The sequence below is a fragment of the Ceratotherium simum genome, chromosome Y (genome assembly GCF_057802395.1).
Source record: "Ceratotherium simum simum isolate JZ-2026a chromosome Y, ASM5780239v1, whole genome shotgun sequence".
NCBI classification, from domain to species: Eukaryota; Metazoa; Chordata; class Mammalia; order Perissodactyla; family Rhinocerotidae; genus Ceratotherium; species Ceratotherium simum.
The window spans coordinates 7,972,920-7,997,378 of NC_141941.1; the positions used below are offsets into that span (position 1 = coordinate 7,972,920).

The window sequence follows — 24,459 nt, forward strand, 5'->3', positions numbered from 1 at the left end:
TGCCTAAACATAAAGGATATCTAATTAATTAACTCTACTTAAAATGAAATGGTACTGCTTTACTATTCGATCTGATATCACCTTAAAACAATCAAAAAGATGATCAAGCTGTTCAGGAGAAAAATCCCAAGCCAACTTTGCCAGTAGATCATGTACATTCTTCACAATGGCTTCATGTTTCCCCGCCTGTTCAAAGAACAAAAATGAAATAAATAAAAGCAAACAAAAAAATCACAGCATACTTAAATTTGAGTAAAGATAGGAACTAAGTAGCTCTGTGTCATCCTCCACTAATTAATAAAATCCTGCCACCTGCTTCATCTGAGGTTATAACAGAATTGTTAATATTTTAAACACTTTAGAGTTGCCATTTATACCATTCATATATTCAATTTCTTGAATATAAATGGCAATGCACTTTAGAATTCATATGAAAATTTATTACAGAATATTTTTTTTTTAATTGATGTTTTAATGGTTTCTAACATTGTGAAAATTTTGGGTTGTACATTTTTGTTTGTCCATCACCACATATATGACTCCCTTCACCCCTTGTGCCCACCCCCCACCCCCCACCCCCACTGCCCTGGTAACCACAGTCCAGTTTTCTCTGTCCATGTGTTGGTTTATATTCCACATATGAGTGAGATCATGCAGTGTTTGTCTTTCTCTTTCTATTACAGAATATTTTTTAATAAAATTAACAGAAAAAAGGCAAAATAGTGGACTGTTTCTAAAACTGAAAACTTAAATGCTCAATGATGACAACATTGAATATTGTGTTGGTTTCTCAAAAAGAAAATATTTGTAATCTAGAGCTTAATATTTCCCAACTGTTCATGAAAAACACCTGCCACTAAGTTAAAGAAATCATGCATTAATACTTCTGAAACCAAACCAGTTATTTAGTCTCATGAAAAGTTAAAATCTCTTATAATAATCTTAAGTTTTTATAAGTAATATAGTAATGTTACTGTTGTGACAACTGTTTCTTCACATAATTCATAGTTAAAAACCTCTCATTTATAATTGCTATAAATCTATCTATAATGGTTATATAATCTATCATTTACAACCTGTAGCTAAGGTTGTCAAGATGAGGGAAATGTTTTTTATTTTAAAAATATTCTTGGAAGAATTTCTGCATATATCAAGTGTTTAAATTTACTAAAAGGGAAGTAATAAAAAGATCACGTGCCATTACGTAATGACTACCACAAGATATTTAATTTTTAGTATGTTTCTTACAAAAATAAAATAGCTAGCATATTAAATTCCTTACCTGTGCTGCCCAGATATTATCAAGATCTTGTAATGTAAGAGCTTTCTCTTTAATCACAAAACGAAGAATCTTCTCTAGTTTTTCTACATACTGAGGTTGATGAAGACTATCTCGCAAGACTATTGATAAGATATTATTCTGCTGTATCCACTCCTAAATGTAATACAAAAATTTATTTCAAAATAGAAACCAAAAGGAAGCTGTTTTTAAAAAATAGGGTGGGGAAACTGCACAAAGGTGGTTAAAAAGTACAAATTTCCAGTTGTCAGATAAATAAGTACTAGGGATGTACAACATGTACAACATGACAACAATGCTGAATGGTAATCTGAAAGTTGTTAAGACACTAGATCCTAACAGTTCTCATCACAAGGAAAAACACTTTTTTTCTTCTTTTTGTATAGGAGATGATGGATGTTAACTAAACTTATTGTGGTAATTTTTAATTATTTCACAATATGTAAGTCAAGTCATTATGCTATATATACACTTTAAACTTATAAAGTGGTATATGCAATCACATGTCAATAAAGTGGGAAAAAAATAAAAATAAAATCATGGTTCCGACTTCTAAATAACGCTAATGAGAATTCAAAACCCCAAATCACATTTATGTTCGCAAATAATACACAAATGTGTTTGCCATTTAATGCAAAATTACTCATATTACAATTACATAGAATCCAATTTTGTACACAAAATGCTTTTACAGATATGCTAAATTTAAAAATTATAACCCACTAATGTAACATCTTACTGCCATCTTAACGTAAAATCATTACACATTACAAGAAATAGTTGCACAGAATTTAATCTTTCACAAACAGAAATGTTTCCCTAAATATGCCACTGCAGTACCTTCTCAAACTATCCATGGAAAACAATCAATGTTATATTTCCAATCTGTCTTAGACATACTCTTTTGTTAAAAACAATAAAAATGCCACAGCAATGAAAAACTGCTTCAAAGTTTCTAAACACTCTCATTTTCCATATCTATCAAAGACTGGTAACAATTCAAGGAGTAGTGGACAACATTTTGAGTAGTTGTGTGTGGCGACACTCCACAGAGCAGGCAGATTCCATACATGAAACCTGATCCCCAACACTGAGTCAGCCTGAATTAGGTTACATACTATTTCTTCAATACCAACAAAGTGTGTTCAAAACATCTTTCATCACATTTTGATCATTTCTACTATTAAACTGAAGACTCCTTTAAAGTAGAGATTATTCTTCACAGATATATTCCCAGTGTGAACATACAATATACACTAAAAAATATTACTGAATAACTTATGTTGCCTACTGTATGCTACTCATTTCAATTAAAAATATACATATGGTAAACACTTTTCGCTCAATGTCAAAAATGTACAAATATAAGTGATGTAAAAATTAAGTTCTTAAAATCATGATAAAACATTAATTCATGGAGATTTTGTGTCTGTGTGTGTGAGCAAGATTAGCCCTGAGCTAACATCTGATGCCAATCCCTCTCTTTTTGCTGAGGAAGATTGGCCCTGGGCTAACATCGGTGCCCATCTTCCTCTACTCTATATGAGATGCTGCCACAGCATGGCTTGACAAGCAGTGTGTCAGTGTGCACCTGGGATCTGAACCTGCAAACCCTGGGCTGCAGAAGCAGAGCGCACGCACTTATCCGCTATGCCAGTGGGCCGGCCCCTCCATGGAGATTTTATTACTTTAATTACAACCTCCATTTTAAAACCTCTCAAGTGAACTGGCAAATTATCTCCACGCCAATTCATTCACTAGATTCCAGATCCACCCACCCCGTCTAAAGATCATCATTTCAACCAAATCACCAAACAATAAACGTATCACAAACATCTATATTCCACAATGATAAATTCACCAAAGACTTTTTTTTTTTTAATTTTATTTATTTATTTTTCCCCCCCAAAGCCCCAGTAGATAGTCGTATGATCATAGCTGCACATCCTTCTAGTTGGTGTATGTGGGATGCGGCCTCAGCATGGCCAGAGAAGCGGTGCGTCGGTAAGCGCCCAGGATCCAAACCCAGGCCGCCAGTAGCGGAGCACGCGCACTTAACCACTAAGCCATGGGGCTGGCCCAAATTCACCAAAGACTTAATGGCACTCTATTACTTTCAAATAACAAATTAATCATAATTACTATTATAAAAAAAGTTCTAGGATTTAATAGTCATGAATCAATCTCCCAATTTCAGAGGTAGGTTTTGTTACTGTTGCTTCTAATATTAACTAATGCTAATTTTCCTTGGGCAGATTCTTATTCATAAAAGAAGAACCAATGGGGCTTACTGCCATTCGCTCAGCTGTCAGCCACTCTTCTTCTTCAGGATTACCATGCCGATGAGTATAATATGATACACTAGATATCACCTTGTTGATTTCATTCAGCGCATTCATCTTTCCATTAAAAGAAGAAATTTGCAACAATCTATAAGAGAAATTTGGATAAGTATCTTTACAAGAAGTCAAGCAAATAATTATTTAAAAAGGGAAATATCTCACCTGAGTATCATTTTTAACCTAAAAATTTCTAAATTTTTTATAGTTTCTTCCTGTCCGGGAATCCTTGAAGCTAAATTCTTCAGAGATTTAATAATCATTGAAAGGGCATCATTTTTGGTTTCATTCTTTGCTTCTTTTTTCAATTCTTCATCAGTTAAATTTTCTAAAAACTGTGGAACTATTTCTATAACTGGAATGAAGTATTTTTTCACTGTATGTTGACTGAGAAACTCATAGCATTGTCCAAACGGTCTGAAATAAGAAAAAAAAATTTTTTACTATCCAACATTTTTGCCCAGACTGAACTCTCAAACTAGTTTTAATATTTAAAAAAATTTCAAGTTACCAGTTCAAAAAAGGGAAGAAAGCAGACTAGAAAACTGAAATTCAATGATTTTTAAGGCAATAAAATATGCTTCTACAGTACACTGAATATTTTCTTTAAAATATAACTTACTTAATAAGAGCTGCAACTATTTGAACGTTTAACGCTGATCCAGTAATAAAACGATCATGCAAAATCTGGAACCCATTTAACGTGCCAAATTTATTGATGAGATCCACTAGCCAACCCTGCAATACAGTTAACAATAAGAGTTAATTCTTTCCTTTAAGAAAAAGGAAAAAAGTTAAAATATATTTGTTTGAAATAAGTCAGAAATAGGTAGTTAAATAGTTAAAAAGAATACAAAATATTTATATTATACGGTCATACACATATTTATGGAGACTTAAAACACTTCCTATTGTATTTTGTTCTATGTATCCCTAGACCCAGAAGCAGCACCGCTTGCAATTACAGAGCAGTTCACAGGGGTACAGCTGGTGTCTGTTCATATCCCATATATCCGGTGAGTAGGAATTAGGCAAGAATTGTGTAATTAAAAACATTTCTATATGTAAGAATGTAAAATGAATTTCAAGTGATATAAATATAAAAATTAAAGCATAAGTGTACGAGAAAGATCTTTACATCTTGTCTTCCAAAAAGCCAACTTTTAGGAGAAAATAAACAAAGGGGAAAAAAACACACAAAAATAGTGAACTGAGGCCTTTTCACTACCAATCTTAAACAGAAATAATTTCTACTTTTGAAAAAGGGAAAAAATTATTCCAGACACAAGGAAAAGGCTAAATAATACAAAACTGCTGTAAGAATAACTGGTATATCCTAATTCCAGGTTTGATATGATGGAAATCTAATAAATTTTAAAACCTCCAGTAAACCAATTATTTTACTTCTGAATGAATTCACTATAGTATTATCCTATCTTTTAATTTAGTTTTAAAAGGTTAATACAGGGAGGGATATCAGCAAGATGTCAAATTAGGAAGCTTGGACACCTTGTTCTTGTTAAATACCTTTATAGGAGCTTTGGAAATCAGCCCAAAATTTACAGCAACCAAGCAAATGCTCAATCAAGAAAAAGTCACATTCAAAAGGGTAGGCAATTTCACCGTGTTTTTACTAACGCATGCCTACTCCCCACAGCAGCACAATTTAGGGGAAGCAGTGGTCTGATCCTCAATTTCCCTATAGGAATTGAAGAGAGCAGAGAGGACTGAATTGCAACATGATAACCTGTCTGTGGGCTGCCTGAGCGACTGGTCTGTGTCACCTATCTTGAAGGTCAGACAACCAAAAGCTGCTTAGAACAAAGGCTAGAGAGAGCCATGGGAAGGAGCAGCCACGGTTCATGAAAACCACAAAGGGACTACCAATACACAAGACCTTTGAGGCAAATTACTGATTGAGGAATACGATAGAACTGCTAAGGCGCCAAGAAGAAGCAGGGAGAAACACTTAGGGGAATTGAGGCATTTAAAGAAGAACTGAAGGGGAAAAGCACACAAGAAGGCTCAGCAAAGACACACACCCAGAAAAGGCCTTAGAAGATCTTAAACCGTCATTCTGAGCTCATTAATGAAGGTTTTCTCCTGCAAACAGCTAATGTGCAAAGCTTGGAAGAAGTAGTTGCTTTTTCAAATGCCCAATTTTCAACAAAAGATCAAAGATATACAAAGAAACAGGGAACCACAGTCCACAAAAATGAACAAAATAAATTTCTAGAAACCATCCCTAGAGAAAGAGACATCAGACTTACTTGTCAAAGAGTTTAAAATTCCTAAATATGAACAAAGTGCAAAGAAAAACACAAAGAAATAAAAAGAAAGAAGGAATACAAATATGAACAAAATGAGAATACCAAAAAGAGACAAATTATAAAAAAGAACCAAAGGGGAATATTCTGGAGATGAAAATACAATAAGTGAGCTGAAAAATTCACTCAAGGGGTTCAACAGCAGACTAGAACATGCAGAAAAAACAAACTGAACTTGAAGACAAGTCATTTGAAATTATAAATTCGGAGTTAAAAAAAAAAAAGACTATAGAAAATTAACAGTGCTTAAAGCACTTGTGGGACACCATCAAGTGTTAAAACATACTTATGGGAATCCCAAAAGGAGAAAGGAGAAAAAAGGGGCAGAGAGTTTATAAAAAATAACAGACCCAAACTTCCCCAATTTGAAATACAAGAAGATAAACCCAAAAAGACCCATACTGAGACACATTATAATCAAACTGTCTAAAGCCAAGGGAGAGAATCTTAAAACCAACAATAGAAAGGACTCTTCCTGTGCAAAGGGTTCTCAGTAATATTATCAGCTGATTTCTTAGCAGAAACTCTGCAGGCCAGAAGAATGATATATTACAGGTGCTGGAAAAAACTGGTCAAACAAGAATTCTATATCCCCCAAAACTGTCCTTCAAAAATGAGGAGGAAATTAAGACATTTCCAGACAAAAACAGAGGAAGTCTATTATCACTAGACTCGCCCCATACTAAATGCCAAATGGAGTCTCTCAAGCTCAAATGTAAGGAAGCTTGACAGTTACTCAGTGCTATACAAAAATTTAAAAAAAGATCTAATGGTAAATACATGGACATATATAAAAACAAATATTACTGTGATTTTGGCACATAACTCCACTTTTTATTCTTCTATGAGATTTAAAAGGCAAAACGATGAATAAAAATTATCAATCTATTAATGGGTACAAATATATAAAGATGTTAATTCACAACATCAATAATATAAAGTAGGGGGTTAAGAAGCTATAAAGGAGTAGTTTCTGTAGGCAGTTAAATTTAATCTCGTATCGTTTAGATAGATTGTTATAACTTTAGGGTGTTGTATATAATTTCCATGGTAACCAGAGAGAACACATCCATAGCATATACAGAAAAGGAAATGGGAAGGAAATGAAAATGTGTCAGTATACAGAAATCAAGTGAACAAATGAAGGTCTGTAAGGGAGGAATGATGCACAAAAAATTTTAAGATATATAGAAAACAAATAAAACTGCAATAGTGAATCCTTTCTTATCAGCAATAACACTGAATGTAAATTGATTAAACTCTCCAATCAAAAGACACAGATCAGTAGAACATGGATAGAAATCCAAGATCCAAAGCTATGCTGTCTATATGATAGTCACTTTAGATCTAAGGATATAGATAGCTTAAAAGTGAAATGATGGAAAAATTATTTCATACAGATAGTTACCAAAAGAAAATAGGAATGGCTATGGTAACATAGCTGTTATATAAGCCACACGAGACAGACTTTAAGCCAAAACCTGTCATGAGACAAAGACAGACATTTACATAATGACTGAAAGGGTCAATCCACCAGGAAGATGTAACAACTATAAAAATCTACGCACCAAACTTCAGAGCTCCCAAATGTATGAAGCAACTATTGACATATTGGAGAAATAGTTATACAATACTAGTCAGAGAGACTTCAATAACTGCATTTTCAATAATGGACAGAACAACCAAACATAAGATAACGCAGTCTTGCATAACACTATAGAACAACTGAACTGTTCAGACATATTCAAAACACTATATCAAAACACTATATCCAGGGGCCAGCCTGGTGGCTTAACGGTTAAGTGCACGCGCTCTGCTCTGGCGGCCCAGGTTTGGATCCGGGCCCAGGTTTGGATCCGGGCGTGCACCGACGCACCGCCTCTCTGGCCATGCTGAGGCCGCGTCCCACATACAGCAACTAGAAAGACGTGCAACTATGACATACAACTATCTACTGGGGCTTTGGGGAAGGAAAAAAAGGAAGAGGATTGGCAATAGATGTTAGCTCAGAGCCAGTCTTTCTCAGCAAAAAGAGGAGGATTAGCATGGATGTTCGCTCAGGGCTGATCTCCCTCACAAAAAAAAAAAAAACACTATATCCAACAAGAGCAGAATACACATTCTTCTTAAGTGCACATGGAATATTCTGCAGGAACAAGTCTTTTTAAAAAACTGAAATCATAGAAAGCATCTTTTCAGATCACAATGGAATGAAACAAGAAATCGATAATAGAAGAATAACTGGAAAACCCACAGATATCTAAAAAAAAAACAACACACACTTAAATAACCTACTGATCAAGGAACAAATCAGTGCTAAGAGGGAAATTTATAGTTTTAAACACATCTCTTAAAAAAAGAAAGATCTTAAATCAATAACCTAATCTTAACCCAATAACCTTAATCAATAACCTAAGCTAACTTTATACCTTAAGGATCCAGAAAAAGAATACCAAATGAAATCCAAAACTAGCAGAAGGAAAGACTACATTAGGTCAGATGTAATCACAACAGAGAACAGAAAAAGAGTAGAGAAAAAAATCAACAAAAACCAAGAGTTTTCTCGAAAAAACATGAACAAATTGACAAGTCTTTAGCTGGATTAATTAGCTAGATTAACTAGCTTCAAAAAAAAGAAAGATGACAGCTAAAATCAGAAATTAAGTGAAGACATTACTACAGATGTCACAGGAATAAAAAAGGTATTACAAAGTACTATAAATAATTGTATGCCAACAAATTGGGTAACCTAGATGAAACGCACACAAGAACATGCAACTGAGGCAGGAAGAAACAGAAAATCTGAGTAGGCCTGTAAGTAGAAAGGTGATTGAACCAGCAATCAAAAACCTCCAACAAAGAAAAATCAATGACCAAACGGCATCACTGAAGAACTCTACGAAACATTTAAAGAAAAATTAACAAAACCTCCTCAAACATTTCCAAAAAGCTGAAGAGGACAGAACATATCCAAACTCCTTCTATGAGAGCAGTTATTACTCCGATACCAAAGCCAGACAAAGACTTTACAAGAAAACTATACACTAATATCCCTGATGTAAACTGATGCAAAACCCCTCAACAACGTGCTTGCAACCAAATTTATAAGCATATTATACCGACAAACAACTGGGATGTTCTCCCCTGGAATGCAAGGATATTTCAATAAACAAAAATCAATCAGTGTAACACATCACATTAATAATTTTTATTTATTTATTTTTTTCCCCCCAAAGCCCCAGGAGATAGTTGTATGTCATAGCTGCACATCCTTCTAGTTGCTGTATGTGGGACGCAGCCTCAGCATGGCCGGAGAAGCAGTGCATCGGTGCGCGCCCGGGATCCGAACCCCGGGCCGCCAGCAGCGGAGCGCATGCACTCAACCGTCAAGCCACGGGGCCAGCCCCTTTTTTTTCATAATTTTTATTTATTTATTTTTTAACACATCACATTAAAAGAACAAAGGAAAAAACCCCACGTAATCAAAAAAACCCCATGTAATCATCTCAGTTGATGTGGGAAAGGGCTTAGCCAAAATTCAACACCCAATAATAAAAACAGTCAACAAATTAAGAATAGAACAAAACTACTTCAACATAATAAAAGCTACATATGAAAAACCACCCACAAACATCAAACTTAATGGTGAAATACTGAAACCTTTTCCTTGAAGATCAGGAACAAGACAAGGATACATGTTTTCGCCAAATCTATTCAACATAGTACTCAAGCACTACCCATGGAGATTAGGCAAGAAAAAGAATGAGAAACATCCAAATTGGTAAGAAAACAGCAAAATTATCTCTCTATGAAGACATTTCATATTACTTTATAAGGATTCTATATCATTTTGTGTTATTTTTTGGGTTCTATTTGTGTGTGTGTGTGCACGCGTGTGGGCACGTGTAATAAAGCTAGGTTCTGTTTTCTACTGCTGGTGTTTTCCGTATGTTTAAATATGAATTAAAATGAATATAATCAAATAGGCTTTGAGACATTAAAAGCTATTAAAGTGACACAACCCACTGAGACATGAGAATGAACACATACAAAACTAGGAGCTTTCTCCACAAACAGGGTCTGCTAGTTCAGTGCTTTTGGCTGTTTTTCTTAGCTCTCTATGTATAATTAGTTCCTGTTTTTTTCTGCCCTGCTTCCTTGAAATTAGTAATAATTTGGCTAATATAAAGCAGACTATATCTTCTCTATGACATAAGCACAGAATGAAAGATTATTTACTTTCCCCAAGACTCAGATGCTGATCAACACTAAGATTTTCTTCTAAGAAATCAAATACATTTGAAGAAATGCCTAAGACTATGTCATGAAAGCAAAACAGGAAAATTTTAAAATCTCTATGTTTATATGGTCTGTACATAAACGTATGCTTTCTGCTGTTAAATATATATGTAAATGCAAACAAAGTACAATTGGTGCTCATTACTTACAGTAGTTATATTCTCTAAAGTTGCTTTGAATACTGAAGTAGCAGATACTGAATCATTACTACTATGTGGAATATAGAGTTAGATTCCAAGGAGCATATTCATCAACCAAAGTTTTGTTCAAGCATAAATTACAGAGCTGCTGGTCATGAGTTCAAAGTTAATGTACCAACAACACATATCAAATAATGTGTCTTTAAACCAAAACCTACATAAAACAAGGTTATGTACTGATTCTTACGTCAAAGGGAGGTTCATGTCATTCGTGTCACTAAAATTTTATGACAAACACAAAATAATTTTAATATTCAATTGTGAAAATAACAAACCAACACACTTTTGGTGATCGAGGATCCACGGAACGAGCAAAGAGTTCATCTTCAGGCAACTGAGCACTTGCAGAAATTGATTCACATGGACGTGTACCATTGTAGATATGAAATTTGCAATGAGGGTTTAAGGCCATGGCGAGAAGTTCTAGAAGTGGAAACCAGTCTTGGGACAACTTGGCCACACAAAGCTCTACTAGGCGATGAGTATTGTTAATAATACACCTCTGTTATATGGGTAGAAGGGGGGAGGAAGTTGATTTAGAAACAGACAACACCGCTATTTCAAACAGACAAACATTCTAATCTTGTTAATAGTGATCACTCTCCATTTTTCTACACCAGGTACCTGAATTCTGCTTAATTTCACAAATACTGTAATCAAACCGATATATTAGTAAAACTAAATTAATGTTTATTTAAATTGTAACTGCATTTGCACCTAACTTCAAAAGCTATTTGAGAAGAGTTACAAATGAAGTAGGCACCACAGGTTGCCATAGAGCAATTCTGCTCTATGTCCACAGGGTGTATGCAAATTACCATTTTCTTCCTTTGAAATTTGTATTCTAGTGGCAGTAATTCCAAAATCTAAACATATGAAGTCATGTCAATTATCCAAAATGGGCAGATCTGTAATCTAAGCCTCAATTCAAAAGTCACAGATTGCTGCCACATTGCCTATTTGCATAACTAAAAAGTTACATATCAAATCAGAAAATGTTAGGATTTATATACCATAGTCATTTGTAGAAAATGTCCAAGTTATACTTTCTAGGTTGAAGTCCACAAAAAAGTGTGTTTGCTTTATAACTTTTGATTAATTCCATTTTATAAATAAGGACCGAAGGTTTAGAGTAATTACATTAATTCAATGATTCTAAGACAATGCCTATTTGTTCACTTTCAAATCTCTGAAATGTGGTATTTTAGAATCACTGGTAGTTTGCATTACTTTTGTCCCAGACAGACTGTATTTCCTGAGAGTACTTGTGTTTCCTGCTGCCAGTTACTTGAAGATACTACCCATCTGAAAACAAATTCTGTTGGACTTTTTTAAATTACTAAAACTATAGTTTGAATTCATACCACAAACTTGTAGGAACACTGGTTTGTGGTTTGAATTTCCAGGGAAGATTTTTTTTTCTCTATCAACTGCCAAGGTTAAAGTTTGCAAGATTCTTTGCTTGCCTTATCTGCATGGTAATTTACTTATCAGCAGTATATGCAATGAAATTATACTCTTGGGTGTCCTAGCTACACTAGGAACCTTATATTATATATCCCTATCTTGGGTATTTTTCTTTCTCAATAGTACATAAAATAGTGGATTCTTACAATCAAGAACATGATACATTTGATGAAATACAGTATCTTGCAATAAAGCCAAAGGCCCTCGGGATTCTAGGTAACAAAATAAACCAAGGTTTCTTAACTCAAAAAAAATCTCAAGATCATTCCAAAAGACCTTCAATTATGTCAAATATATTAGCAGACTTGATATATTATTCACAGTAATGTTTTCCAGAGACAAACCCACAAGAATCAGCACACAAATCTGTCTCTCCAAAATAAATCATAAGACTTACATGAATTTCAAACTTCCAGCCACTCACAGCCTCATCCATAAGGATTTTAGTGAAAGATACTGTTAGCCCATCTCGAAAAAAACGTTGACATGCTTCACTTTTAACATCAAGACCTAAGAAAAAACAAAAAATTAAACTTAATGGAAAGAAAACACTTCTCTGGCCAAGTATATCACTTAAGATAATAAATTATTAGAAACTGTTGGAGTTTCCAACTGACAAATAGTATTGCAACTTTTAAAACAAGACATAGCATTATCACAGAAGGTTAAAAAGGTAACTTATTTACACTGAAAATATGTGGAATTCAGAAAATGAAATACTATATTTGGTGAATTTTAGAAACAATCAGTTGTATAAAACTACACCAAATCAAGTGATATGATGACCAACTGAAAATGCTTCAAAATATAATATCGGACTTTAAACAAAGAATGGTTACTGGGCAGATAGAGAATCAAACCATTTCACAGCCTTTTACTCACAGAAAACACAGTTCAAAACTTTAAAAAAGTGACATTTAAAATTTCATTTGGCTGTAGATTATCCATTTATCACTAAGTTTAAAAGAACTAGTCCTTTCACTTCTTGGCATCTAAGTATCTTTACTTCTTTTTAATTTCATCTGATTGAGAAAAGGAATAGAACCATGTGCATGCCTTCATCTGAAAAGAAAACTTCTAACTCTTCATAAAAACTCAGAAACACGGGTCAGCCTGGTGGCACAAACGGTTAAGTGCACACACTCCGCTGCAGCGGCCCGGGGTTCGCCGGTTCGGATCCTGGGCTGGCACCAAGGCACCACTTGTCAAGCCATGCTGTGGTGGTGTCCCATAGAAAGTGGAAGAAGATGGCCGTGGATGTTAGCCCAGGGCCCGTCTTCCTCAGCAAAAAGAGGAGGATTGGCAGATGTTAGCTCAGGGCTGATCTTCCTCACAGAAAAAAAAACAAGACTCAGAAACATTAAATTTGCATGGTGAAGTATATTTTGGTTTTGATTACAGCATACTTATTAGAATGTTATTTAAAGCCTGGACTTTCCTTAAAAAAACTTAAAACTATGCCTTACAGTAACCATGATCTCACAAAAAATGAACAGGGAAAAAACACCTGCAAATAATATACATATCCACTGAACGGCAATGCCATTAAACAAAGCAGTAGGGCCGGACCCGTGGCTTAGCGGTTAAGTGTGCGCACTCCGCTACTGGCGGCCCGGCTTCGGATCCCGGGCGCGCACCAACGCACCGCTTGCCCGGCCATGCTGAGGCCGCGTCCCACATACAGCAACTAGAAGGATGTGCAGCTATGACATACAACTATCTACTGGGGCTCTGCAAGGGGAAAGTAAATAAATAAAATTATTAAAAAAAAAAAAACCAAAAAAACAAAGCAGCATTTTGTGTTTTTGTTCATCTTGTACTGTTAGAACCCAGGAGATGCTTAGTACATAAGTACTTCAATTAATAAATAAACACACAAAGTAATAAAAGAAATTTGACTGTTGAGAAACATTTGTTATCTGGTAAAATATTTTCATAGGTCACTAGACTATGTTTGTTAAGATTAAAAATAAAACAATGAAACATTCCTCAAAATATTCTTTAAATCCTTGCCATGATGGACTTAGCAACAAACAGATTTCACAGGATACCAAAGACATTAAAAATTTGCCAAATGATATTGACACAATAAATACACCTGTGGCTACCACATTTCAAGTCCTTATTGGATGACCCAGAAAATAAAATGCTACTGACCTTTCTCCTAGCCTTCAAGGCCTTAACCAAATAAAGAATATTACAAAATTTAGTCATTCACTACAGGAATTCAGCTACATCTAATAGTAGAACATTAGAACAATCACTGAAAAATAATCAATTCCAACATAAAACTTTTACTCCTGGGCAACAGTGAAAATACCAGATTTTCTTTATTGCTTGCTTTTTAAAAAAAAAAACATAAGACCTCATTTTTCAAGACTTCTTTTCTTTTTCAGAAAAAAAGTTTGTGTTAAAAAAGTCAAACGTGCAACTTGACAGTTTATTACAAAAACAATATTAGCGAAATAGCAATTTTTATCGGAAAAGATGGCTTCACTCGCTTTTCAGTAAATAACTCAAATGGCAAGTTCAAATAATTTTTACTGAAATAAATTACAAATTAACCTATTTCTCAATTACAAATGGCTTCAGTGCAAAAAGAAAGTCAACAAATATATCTTAAAGTCATATGGCTACATAGTATTTTAAATTGTAAAATACACTTTAATGTATACTATTTCACATAACAGATTTTGAAAATCTATTACATTCTACAAAATATTTTTAACTTTTGAGAAACAACCCGTTTAAAAATATGATGAGGGGCCAGCCCCATGGCATAGCAGTTAAGTGTATGCGCTCTGCTGTGGCAGCCCGGGCTTTGCAGGTTCCAATTTCAGGCGCGCGCTGACACGCTGCTTGTCAAGCCATGCTCTGGCGGCATCCCATATAAAGTAAAGGAAAATGGGAACAGATGTTAGCCCAGGGCCAATCTTCCTCAGCAAAAAGAGGCGGACTGGCATCGGATGTTAGCTCAGGGCTAATCTTCCTCACACGCACAAAACAATATGATGAAACAACAGATCCTGTCCTTAAAAATATGAATATACATATAAAATCCTGCACAAAATTGTAAAGGATTTAGATGTCATTAAATGCTGTCCAAAGGTTTTTATGCACCTTTGCTCTAGGTGTATATAAGACCTACTAGACAGTTTAGTCCAAGAGTATAGTCTAGGAACATATAATAACTTTATAATAGGGAAAAAAACAAAGCCTTCAAGAAAGTGGAAGTATATATAGTAGTGTACATTACGGAAAACACAGTAACATAACTTACCTTTTTTACTAAGATCAATAGCAGCTTCTAAAAGCACTTCCAACTCCCCTTTTGGCAAAACTGGAACTACCCATCGAGGCCTAAAAATTATTACAAAATTAAAAGATGCTGCATTGGTTGAGCACAAAGTTGAAATACTATAAATAACGTACCTATTTACGTAATTACTTTCACTATGGAAAAGTAAGTGAAAAACCCTTATTATAACATATACTCACCATAAAATTATAGACATTGGTAAATCATCTGCTTTGTGAAACTAAGAGGTACGTATTATATCTACACACACAATTTTTTAAAGCATTATCAAACTAGAGACACAGCAATGAGGGAGAATTCATTTAATAACTTTCACAGACCACTAAAACTAAAAATAATCAAGTACCAATTAAATGTATACCCGTTGTTAAAGTTAGTAGGAAAGAAAGTGTTCTTCTGAGGTTCAGATTTATTAGTAAGAAGAAATAGTATGATAAACTTTTTCTTTTGACCTCCATCAAAAACAAAAGAAATGAGGAAACAAATGGCCAATTTCACCCTCAATTTCCTTCAAAAGGACATTTATCATCTTTTCCTAAAGATTATGCGAGTTGTAGAAGTCTCCAAGCCTTTATACTATCATAATAAGCGCACTCCTATATCAAAAAGCAATGCAGAGGCCACCATATCCAGGTAAGATGTTCCCTAGTATCATGTTAAACTCGGTCATCTAGAAATATATCTACTGACTAATCAACTATTTTCCAGAAAGAATTGCCATTTTGTCTGTCCTTTATCCTTTACTAAAAGACAGCAAAAATCCAAATACCTCTATTTTCATAAAAAGATACCTTATTACAAGTAATCTGATACTTTTTGTCATTTTTAGTTATACAATAAGCATCTTTTTAACTTCCCTGCCATTAAGGATTTATTATTACTCAGCCCTCCAGTCCTAATTAGAAGTACCCTCTAAGAAATATCAACAACCACTAGACAAAATAAAAGAAGCAACAACACAGTCTTTTGCAATAATGTCTCTGCTACAGAAAATCAACATCCTAGAAATAAGAAAAGTCATCTAACAACACTAAAAGTCAACACACCAACAAGAAATGAACTTCACAAATGCTTAAAAGGAAATCCTTACCTATATACTTCTAGGCGAAAAACACACCAACCTGGGTCACAGAGCAACACTAATTTGAAATCTTTATTCATGTCATGATCTTTTTATTTTTTGTGTGTGTGAGGAAGATCAGCCCTGTGCTAACATCTGCCAATCCTCCTCTTTTTTTGCTGAGGAAGGCTGGCCCTAGGCTAATATCTGCGCGCATCTTCTTCCACTTTATATGGGACACTGCCACAGCATGGCTTGCCAAGCAGTGCCTTGGTGTGCGCCCGGGATCCGAACTGGTGAACCCCAGGCCACCACAGCGGAGCAAGCACACTTAACCACTTGCACCACCGGGCCAGCCCCATTATCTTTTAATTTTTAAAAACCCATACCAATGCCTGCTTTAAGAACAATAAGTTATAAAGTATTTGGCAATGACCAAAATATTAAGGCTATTAAGAAGACAGTAAGATTACTGTAACACTGCAGTCCACTCTTTTCTTTTTCTCATTTACTAATAGTCACAATGCTGATAAAGTAGTTTGCTTTGCCAGTTTATTATCTCCAAAAAACACAAATCAAAACAAACTCACCTGTTGATCATGTCATCCAACTTTGCCAGGTCAGCATGTGGAAATGCAGGTTCCTCACCTTCATGCTGTGGTGGAGCATCACCCTGACCTTGCTCATTGGAAGGAGCTGCTGGGGAATTCTCATCGGAAGAATCAGGTGATGAGGTCTTAAAAATTAAATATTCCAGACTTAAATTTCTATAATATATGTATGACATTTAGCAACTCAGATTCCAAAAAGAGATTAAGTGGAAATACTATATATTTCTAATTGTCCATATATATATATTTTTAATATAATTCAGATCACACTGTAACTTTCTTTGGGTCAACCTGAGTATTTTTCCACATGATTAAGAATCTTTTAAAAATGGATTGGCTACGTAGTACTGTATGAATTAACCAGGTTAAAATTAGACAACATTAGTTTTTGTAATCTTTACTGCTAATAAAATACAGTTGTAATAAACCTTCTTAATTACAAACATTTATGCAAAACTGTGGAAATGACAGTATAATTTCCCAGGTTAGGTCATAAAAGTCATCATGACTTCTTTCTTCTCTCTCACAGCAAGCTTTCCGGGAGAAGTTAAGTGCCATGTCTTCAACACACTTACGCAACCCTATGCAGAGGCCCATGTGTGAGAAACTGAGGCCTCCAGGCAACAGCCACGTGAGTACGCCATTGTGGAAACGGATTTCCCAACCCCGGCCAAGCCTTCAGATAACTGTAACCCGAGGTGACACGCTGACCACACAAAAAAATACTGAGTCAGAACCACTCAGGTAAGCAAGCCATTCCCAAATTCTTAACACACAGAAACTTTCAGATAATACATGATTATATTTTAAGTTACCAAAAAAATGAATGAGTGTTATCATCTCTAAGGTAATAACTGAAAGCATTTATAAATTTATAACCAAAAAGTACAATGAGAAGGAAGAAATAAAATAAGAAATTTGAAAAATCCACAAGACGGCAAAAGACAAAAATAAAAAACAAGAAGATACACAAAATCCCAAACATATCAGTATTTACACTAAAAGAAATCCTATTAAAAATACCAACTACAGGGCCAGCCCGGTGGTCCAAGTGGTTAAGTGTGTGTGCTCCGCTGCGGTGGCCTGGGGTTCGCCAGTTCGGATCCCGGGAGGGCACTGACACACTGCTTGGCAAGACATGCTGTGGTGGCATCCCATATAAAGTGGAGGAAGATGGGCACGAATGTTAGCCCAGGGCCAGCTTCCTCAGCAAAAAGAGGAGGATTGGCAGATGTTAGCACAGGGCTGATCTCCTCACAAAAAAATTAATAAAATAAAAGAAAATAAGAGAAAAAAAATACCAACTATAACAATAAGACAAAAACACAACTGGGCCATAGGCTACATAAAATATAGATGCTTAAATATAAGGAAATAAAAAAGAACAAAGTAAAAGGATAGAAAGAGACTTCTGGTTTCTGGTTGAGCATGGTAAGGAGCCTGGACGTTATCACTCCTTCCTAACAAGTAAAAAGCTGAATAAACAAAATACAACTCTTCTCAGATCTGATGGAGAATTAAGGTCAAAGGGCAAACTGTGGCCACAAAATTAGAAGACATTCGGGAGACACAGAGCAGAAAACCACAACAGAAACCTCCATGGTCACCAGGCTTAGGATCAGAAAACTAAACTGTAATTGATGAACTGCTGGAAGCTGAGTGTAGAAAGTCTGAGAGTGAAAAACTCCAGGGGGTCTAGACTTAAGGACACCCCCAAACTTTTGTGAGTTTTACATCGAGAAGTTCTATCAAGTTCTCAGAGCAAAGATAAGAGAAAATGTCCTTTGTGTTTCCAAGAGGAAGAGGTGCAAAGGAGCCATTTTGAAAAATGCCAGAGCATTCTGTTCTCAATAGGGCTTACCTTCAGCAAAGACTATTTTACCAGAGCCTAATCTGCTAGGTTTTTAGCAGAGCTTAACCAACCTAAGAGAAGGGAAATACCAAACTCTAGTCTGCTATAGCCTTCCAATTCCAGCCCTCTCTAGCCATTCTGTTCATGCTTACCACCTACAATACTAAAGGCCTATTTACAGCAGTTCCCTTCACAGCATTCCTTTTACCCAGTACATTATGCCCAGGTTTCAACAGAGAATTACAAGGCATACTGAAAGATAATCAACACAGTTTAAAGAGACAGAGCAAGTATCAGGCTCAGATATGGCAGGGATGTTGGAAGTATCAGACCAAGAATTTAAAGTAACTACAACATATATGACAAGAACGAACAGATGAGTAGTACGAGCACAGAGAGGAAATTCTAAGAAAAAACAAAAAAGAAAGGTTGGAGATGAAAAACACTGTAACAGAAATGAAGAATGCCTTTGATGGGCTCATTAATAGACTAGACATGGCTGAGGAAAGAATCACTGAGGTTAAACACATGTCAAGAGAAACTTCCAAAACTGCAAAGCAAAGAGAAAAAAGACTGGGGGAAAAAACACCCCAACAATATTCAAGCATTGCAGGACAACTAGAAAGGTGTTAACATATGCACAGCAGGAATACCAGAATGCAAAGACAGGAAGAAACAGAAATATCTGAAACAATATTACTGAGAATTTCCCCCAAATTAACGTCAGACTCTGAAGCACAGATCCAGGAAAAATTACGCCTAGGCAGATCATATTTAAACTGCAGAAAATAAACAATAATGAAAAATCCTGAAAGCAGCCACAGGAAAAAAAACACCTTACCTATAGAGGAGCAAGGATAGAAGTTATATTGAACTTTTCCTCAGAAACCATGCAAGCAACAACAAAAAAAACAAACAATGGAGCACAATATTTACAAAGTTGAGAGAAAACAATCACCAATCTAGAATTTTCTACCCTAGAAAATTGTACTTCAAAGTGAGGGAGAAATTTCTCAGACAAAAATTGAGGGAATTTATTGCCAGTAGATCTGCCTTGCAAGAAATTTTATGTTCTTCAGAGAGAAGGAAAGTGATATAGGTCAGAAACTCGATCTACATAAAGATAGGAAAAATATTAGAGGAGTAAGTGAAAGTAAAATAAATACTGTTATTTTTCTTATTCTTAATTAAACTAATATATAACAATTTGTTCAAAATAATATAGGCAAGAATATATTCAATGATTACAGTTTATGGATAAATTAAATAAACAATAGCAATGATACAACGAACCCGAGGGAGCAATTAGGAATAATTCGCTCTTATAAGGAACTTAAACCACCCATGAAGCTGTTTACAGTCGTGTGCTACATAATGATATTTCAGTCAATGATGGCCTGCAAATATGACAGTGATCCTATAAGATTAGTACCATATAGCCTAGGTGAACAGCAGGCTATACCATCTAGGTTTGTCTAAGTACCACTCTAAGACGTTCCACAATGATGAAATTGCCTAATGACATATTTCTCAGATGCAATGCATGACTGAACTGTTATCTGAAAGTGGACACACAGATTAGTTGTAAAAGTATATTGCAAACTCTAAAGGAACCACTATAAAAGAAAAAAACAGAAGTATGATTGATATGCTAAAAGAAAAAAAGAATCATATAAAATGCTCGCTTAAAACCACAAAAAGTAGAAACAAAGTAGAAGACAAAAATAGGAACAAAGAACAAGCGCAATGAAGAGAAACCAGTAACAAATATGGAAGATATGAATCCAACTATTTCAATAATCACTGTAAACACCAATGGTCTAAATACACCAAACAAAAGACAAAGATTGAGTGAATCAAAAAGCAAAACTCAACTTTATGTTGCAGTTGTCAAAAAGGTTGTCTAAAAGTTTATCCAAAAAGCATGATCCATTATAGAAAGAACTGATAAGCTAAACTTCACTAAAATTAATTACTTCTGCTCTGTGAAAGCTACTGTCAAGTGAATGAGAAGAGTAAGAGAAAATATTTGCAAAACAAAGGACTTATCCAAAACATGAAAAGAACTCTTAAAACTCAACAATAAGAAAACAACCTGATTGAAAAATGAGCAAAACATCTGATCAGACATTTCATCAAAGAAAATATACAGATGGTAAATATGCATATGGAAAAATGCTCAACATTATATGTCATTATGAAATTGCAAATTAAAACAAGAATGACATATCAGTATAGACCTATGAGAATGGCCAAAATCGAAAACCCTGAAAAACATCAAATGTTGACGAGGATGTGGAGCATCAAGAACTCTCACACACGGCTGGTGGAAATGCAAAATGGTATGGCCATTATGGAAGACAGTTTGGCAGTTTCTTACAAAACTAAACATACTCATTATACAATCCAGCAATCACAGTCCTTGATACATTCAAATGAGTTGAAAATTCATGTCCTGGGATTGTAGATAAGTTTTTGTGAAATCTTATAACACAAAAACCTGCACGTGACTGGACATTTACTAACTACTTTATTCACAATTGCCAAAACTTGGAAGCAACCAACATGTTGTTCAGTAGGTGGAGGGATAAACAAACTGTGGTACACCCAGACAATGGAATATTATTCAGCAGTAAAAAGAAATGAGCTATCAAGCCATGAAAATTCACGAAGGATCTTTAAATGTAAAGTAAATCTAAAGTAAAAGAAGCCAATCTGAAAAGGCTATATATATTATATGAATCAACTACATGACATTCTAGAAAAGGTAGAACTACAGAGGCAGGTACAAGATCAGTAATTGCTAGGAGTTCAAATAAGAAAGGCACGAACAAGGAGAGCAGATTTTAAGTCAGTAAAATATTCTATAATACTATAATGGTTTATGTCATTAAACACTTCTCAAAACCCAGAGAATGTACAAAAGACCAAGTGAACTGTAATGCAGACTATGGAGTTTGAGTGATAAGGATAAGTTAGTCTAGTTCTCTCAATTTTAACAAACATACCACTCTGGTAGAGGAGGCTAAGTGTGAGGGCAGGAGCTGAACCTAAGTGAACCTAAAAAGCCTATTAAAAACAGAAAAAAGTGGGGGCTGGCCCTATGGCATAGTGGTTAAGGTCGTTGCCCTCTCCTCTGGCCATGGCCCGGGTTTGCAGCTTCGGATCCTGGGTGCAGACCTATACCACTCATCAGGCACACTGTGGTGCTGATCCACATACAAAATAGAGGAACGCTGTGGCACATGTTAGCCTAGGGCGAATCATCCTCAGCAAAAGAAAAAAAAAAAGAGAGAAAAAAGTACAAACAAGGACAACTGAAATTGGAGCTTTTAGGAAAATTAATGAAACGTAATAATGAGGGCTTAAAAAAAAGGATGGAGAAAGACATCTCTCATAATAACCCTTCTCCCTCCTGAAAAAACGGGTCAGTTATACTAATATGTGAGAAGTGGACTTTAAAGCTAGGAAGAATTACTGTAAATTAAAGATTACATAAATATTAATGTGGTCAATGACCAAAAACAAAAAATCACTATTTTCAATCTGTAGACACCTTTTAAGTCCAAAATATATCTAGCTAAAATTGATAGAACAAAACAGTGAAATGGGCAAGTCTACAATCTCTACTAGTAATAAGACCAACAGATTTAAAACAAAACAAGGGCTATATAGAACATATGAAAAGCATATCAAGCAACCTGCAAATAACTGATATGTATAATGAATGCTACAGCATAATACATAACCTTTTTTTCAAGCATTCATGAAATCGAAATTTACCAAACGCTGGGCAACACACCAAGACTCAACAAATTCCCAAGTAGCAACATCACTGAGAAGATATTCTCCACTCACAGAGGAATTATGCTACAAATCAATGACAAAAAGTTACCCAGAAAATCTCAAACTGCTTAAAAACGAAGCACTATGTTTCTAAAGAATTCTTTAACCACCATACAAATTTTAAGATGTTAATTGAATGACAGAAAATATAAAGACATCAAAAGTCATGGGATGTAGTTTGGCAAAATTTATACTCCAAGAAAATGCATGTTTTAGAAAACAGAAAAACTAAAAGAAAAGCTGAACAATTACTCAAATTTCCATATCAAGAAACTAGAAAGTGGACAGCAAACCAAACCCAAAGAACAAAAAAGGAATGAACTAATAATGAAAAAGAAAAAATAACATATACAAATTGAGAAAAAAAAAAAATCAAAGCCAATACTTTGCAAAGTTTAATGAAATTGATTAACCCCTCTAGAAATACTCAGCAAGAAAAAGTAAATGCAAATTACTAACATCAGAAATGGAAAACGATTAATGTTACGCCTTTTACAAATATTTTTCCATTTATCATATACAAATTCTTCCAGAGAAAAGTAAAAAGAACTAATTACTCCCATGTAGGCCAGCACAAATATGATACAAAAATCTATGTCGAGCGCTTCACATATATTATTTCATTTACCTTAATTTTAAAGATACAACAACTGAGGCTGAGACATTACATTACTTACCCAGAGTCATATGGTGAGTGTAGTACAAAGATGGGATTTGAACATAAGCAGCTGACATGAATCTATGCTTATAACTAAGGGTTATAATGACTGATTTAAGGCTTTTGCCCTCAGATTTACACAGGACCTTCTGTACAAAAAAAGTAGAGGTACATTTTCAAGCAGGTACAGAAGGTTTCCTATCACTAAGGGTCTCAGTGACTTTCCCTAAGTGTACTAAAAATAACAACAATTTTTATGATTACAAATTGTTCAGGACATGCAGCACTGCTGAGTATTACATAGCACCCAAAACAACAAAGCCTAATGTCCTACCTGATTCTGTTGGAAAGTGGGCTGAGACTGTCCATCAGGAGCCTGGCCTTGGCTGTCACTCCCTCCCACTGGAGAGCCACGAGTCGTGGCTGTCATACTCAACACAGAATAGATTTTTGCTATTTTGTCTGTTTATGTAGATATTGGAAGAGATGAAATTATAGTCCACTTATAGCAGGAGATGAAGTACCAGCATATGTCAGCCTTAAAAATCTCCAATTCAAAGACAGACCATCTTGCAGAGACCATTTCATAACCTAAAAGTAGAAGGAAAAAAGGAATACTTGTTTTAAATATTAAAAAGATGAATAATGAGTTGTTCCAATTTTAATGTGTATGGTAACAGATGGCTCTAAAAATGAAAGACAAGTGAAAAAGTAAAATTTTATTAATACTGTCACTCAATAAATTCCAATTGTTGAACCAGTAGTTATAACAAGAAAATATAAAAAGTACTATTTTATTATATATAATATTCTGGGAAAACAGGCAAGGTTCTTAGGTGACATTTTTGACCTACAAAAGTGTCTGTAAAATGCCTATCAACTGCTGCCTTAAAATACAGTATGAAAATATAAATACTTAAAGGTAAGACATCAACTGTTATTTAATAAATAAAATGAAAAATCAAGTTAAGAAAAAAATCATATGATTCCACAGGATAGGCCTGGTATTCCAGTGGTTAAGATTCAGGGGTCTCTGGCTGGCCCCATGGTGTAGCGGTGAAGTGCACACACTCTGCTGCTGGCAGTCCGGGTTCAGATCCCTGGCACACACTGAGGCACCACTTGTCGGGCGATGCTGTGGCGGCATCCCATATAAAGTGGAGGAAGACAGGCAGGCCCAG

At 35.0% G+C, this 24,459-nt stretch overlaps 1 protein-coding gene across 5 annotated transcripts in view; it reads right to left on the minus strand.

Annotated features, from left to right (window-relative positions):
- LOC147911635 (ubiquitin carboxyl-terminal hydrolase 9X-like) overlaps window positions 1-23,708 on the minus strand; it is a 142,314-nt gene extending 118,606 nt beyond the window's left edge. For all 5 annotated transcript variants that reach the window (XM_087427858.1, XM_087427856.1, XM_087427857.1 and 2 more), the window contains exons 1-10: window positions 23,613-23,708; window positions 16,902-17,047; window positions 15,213-15,292; window positions 12,330-12,442; window positions 10,749-10,967; window positions 4,262-4,377; window positions 3,805-4,056; window positions 3,592-3,730; window positions 1,283-1,435; window positions 82-186 (exon numbers count right to left, since the gene is read on the minus strand). In XM_087427858.1, coding sequence (XP_087283984.1) covers window positions 82-186; window positions 1,283-1,435; window positions 3,592-3,730; window positions 3,805-4,056; window positions 4,262-4,377; window positions 10,749-10,967; window positions 12,330-12,442; window positions 15,213-15,292; window positions 16,902-17,047; window positions 23,613-23,708 — 1,419 coding nt within the window. The remainder of the gene's footprint in view (window positions 1-81; window positions 187-1,282; window positions 1,436-3,591; window positions 3,731-3,804; window positions 4,057-4,261; window positions 4,378-10,748; window positions 10,968-12,329; window positions 12,443-15,212; window positions 15,293-16,901; window positions 17,048-23,612) is intronic.
- Window positions 23,709-24,459: the final 751 nt, after the last annotated feature.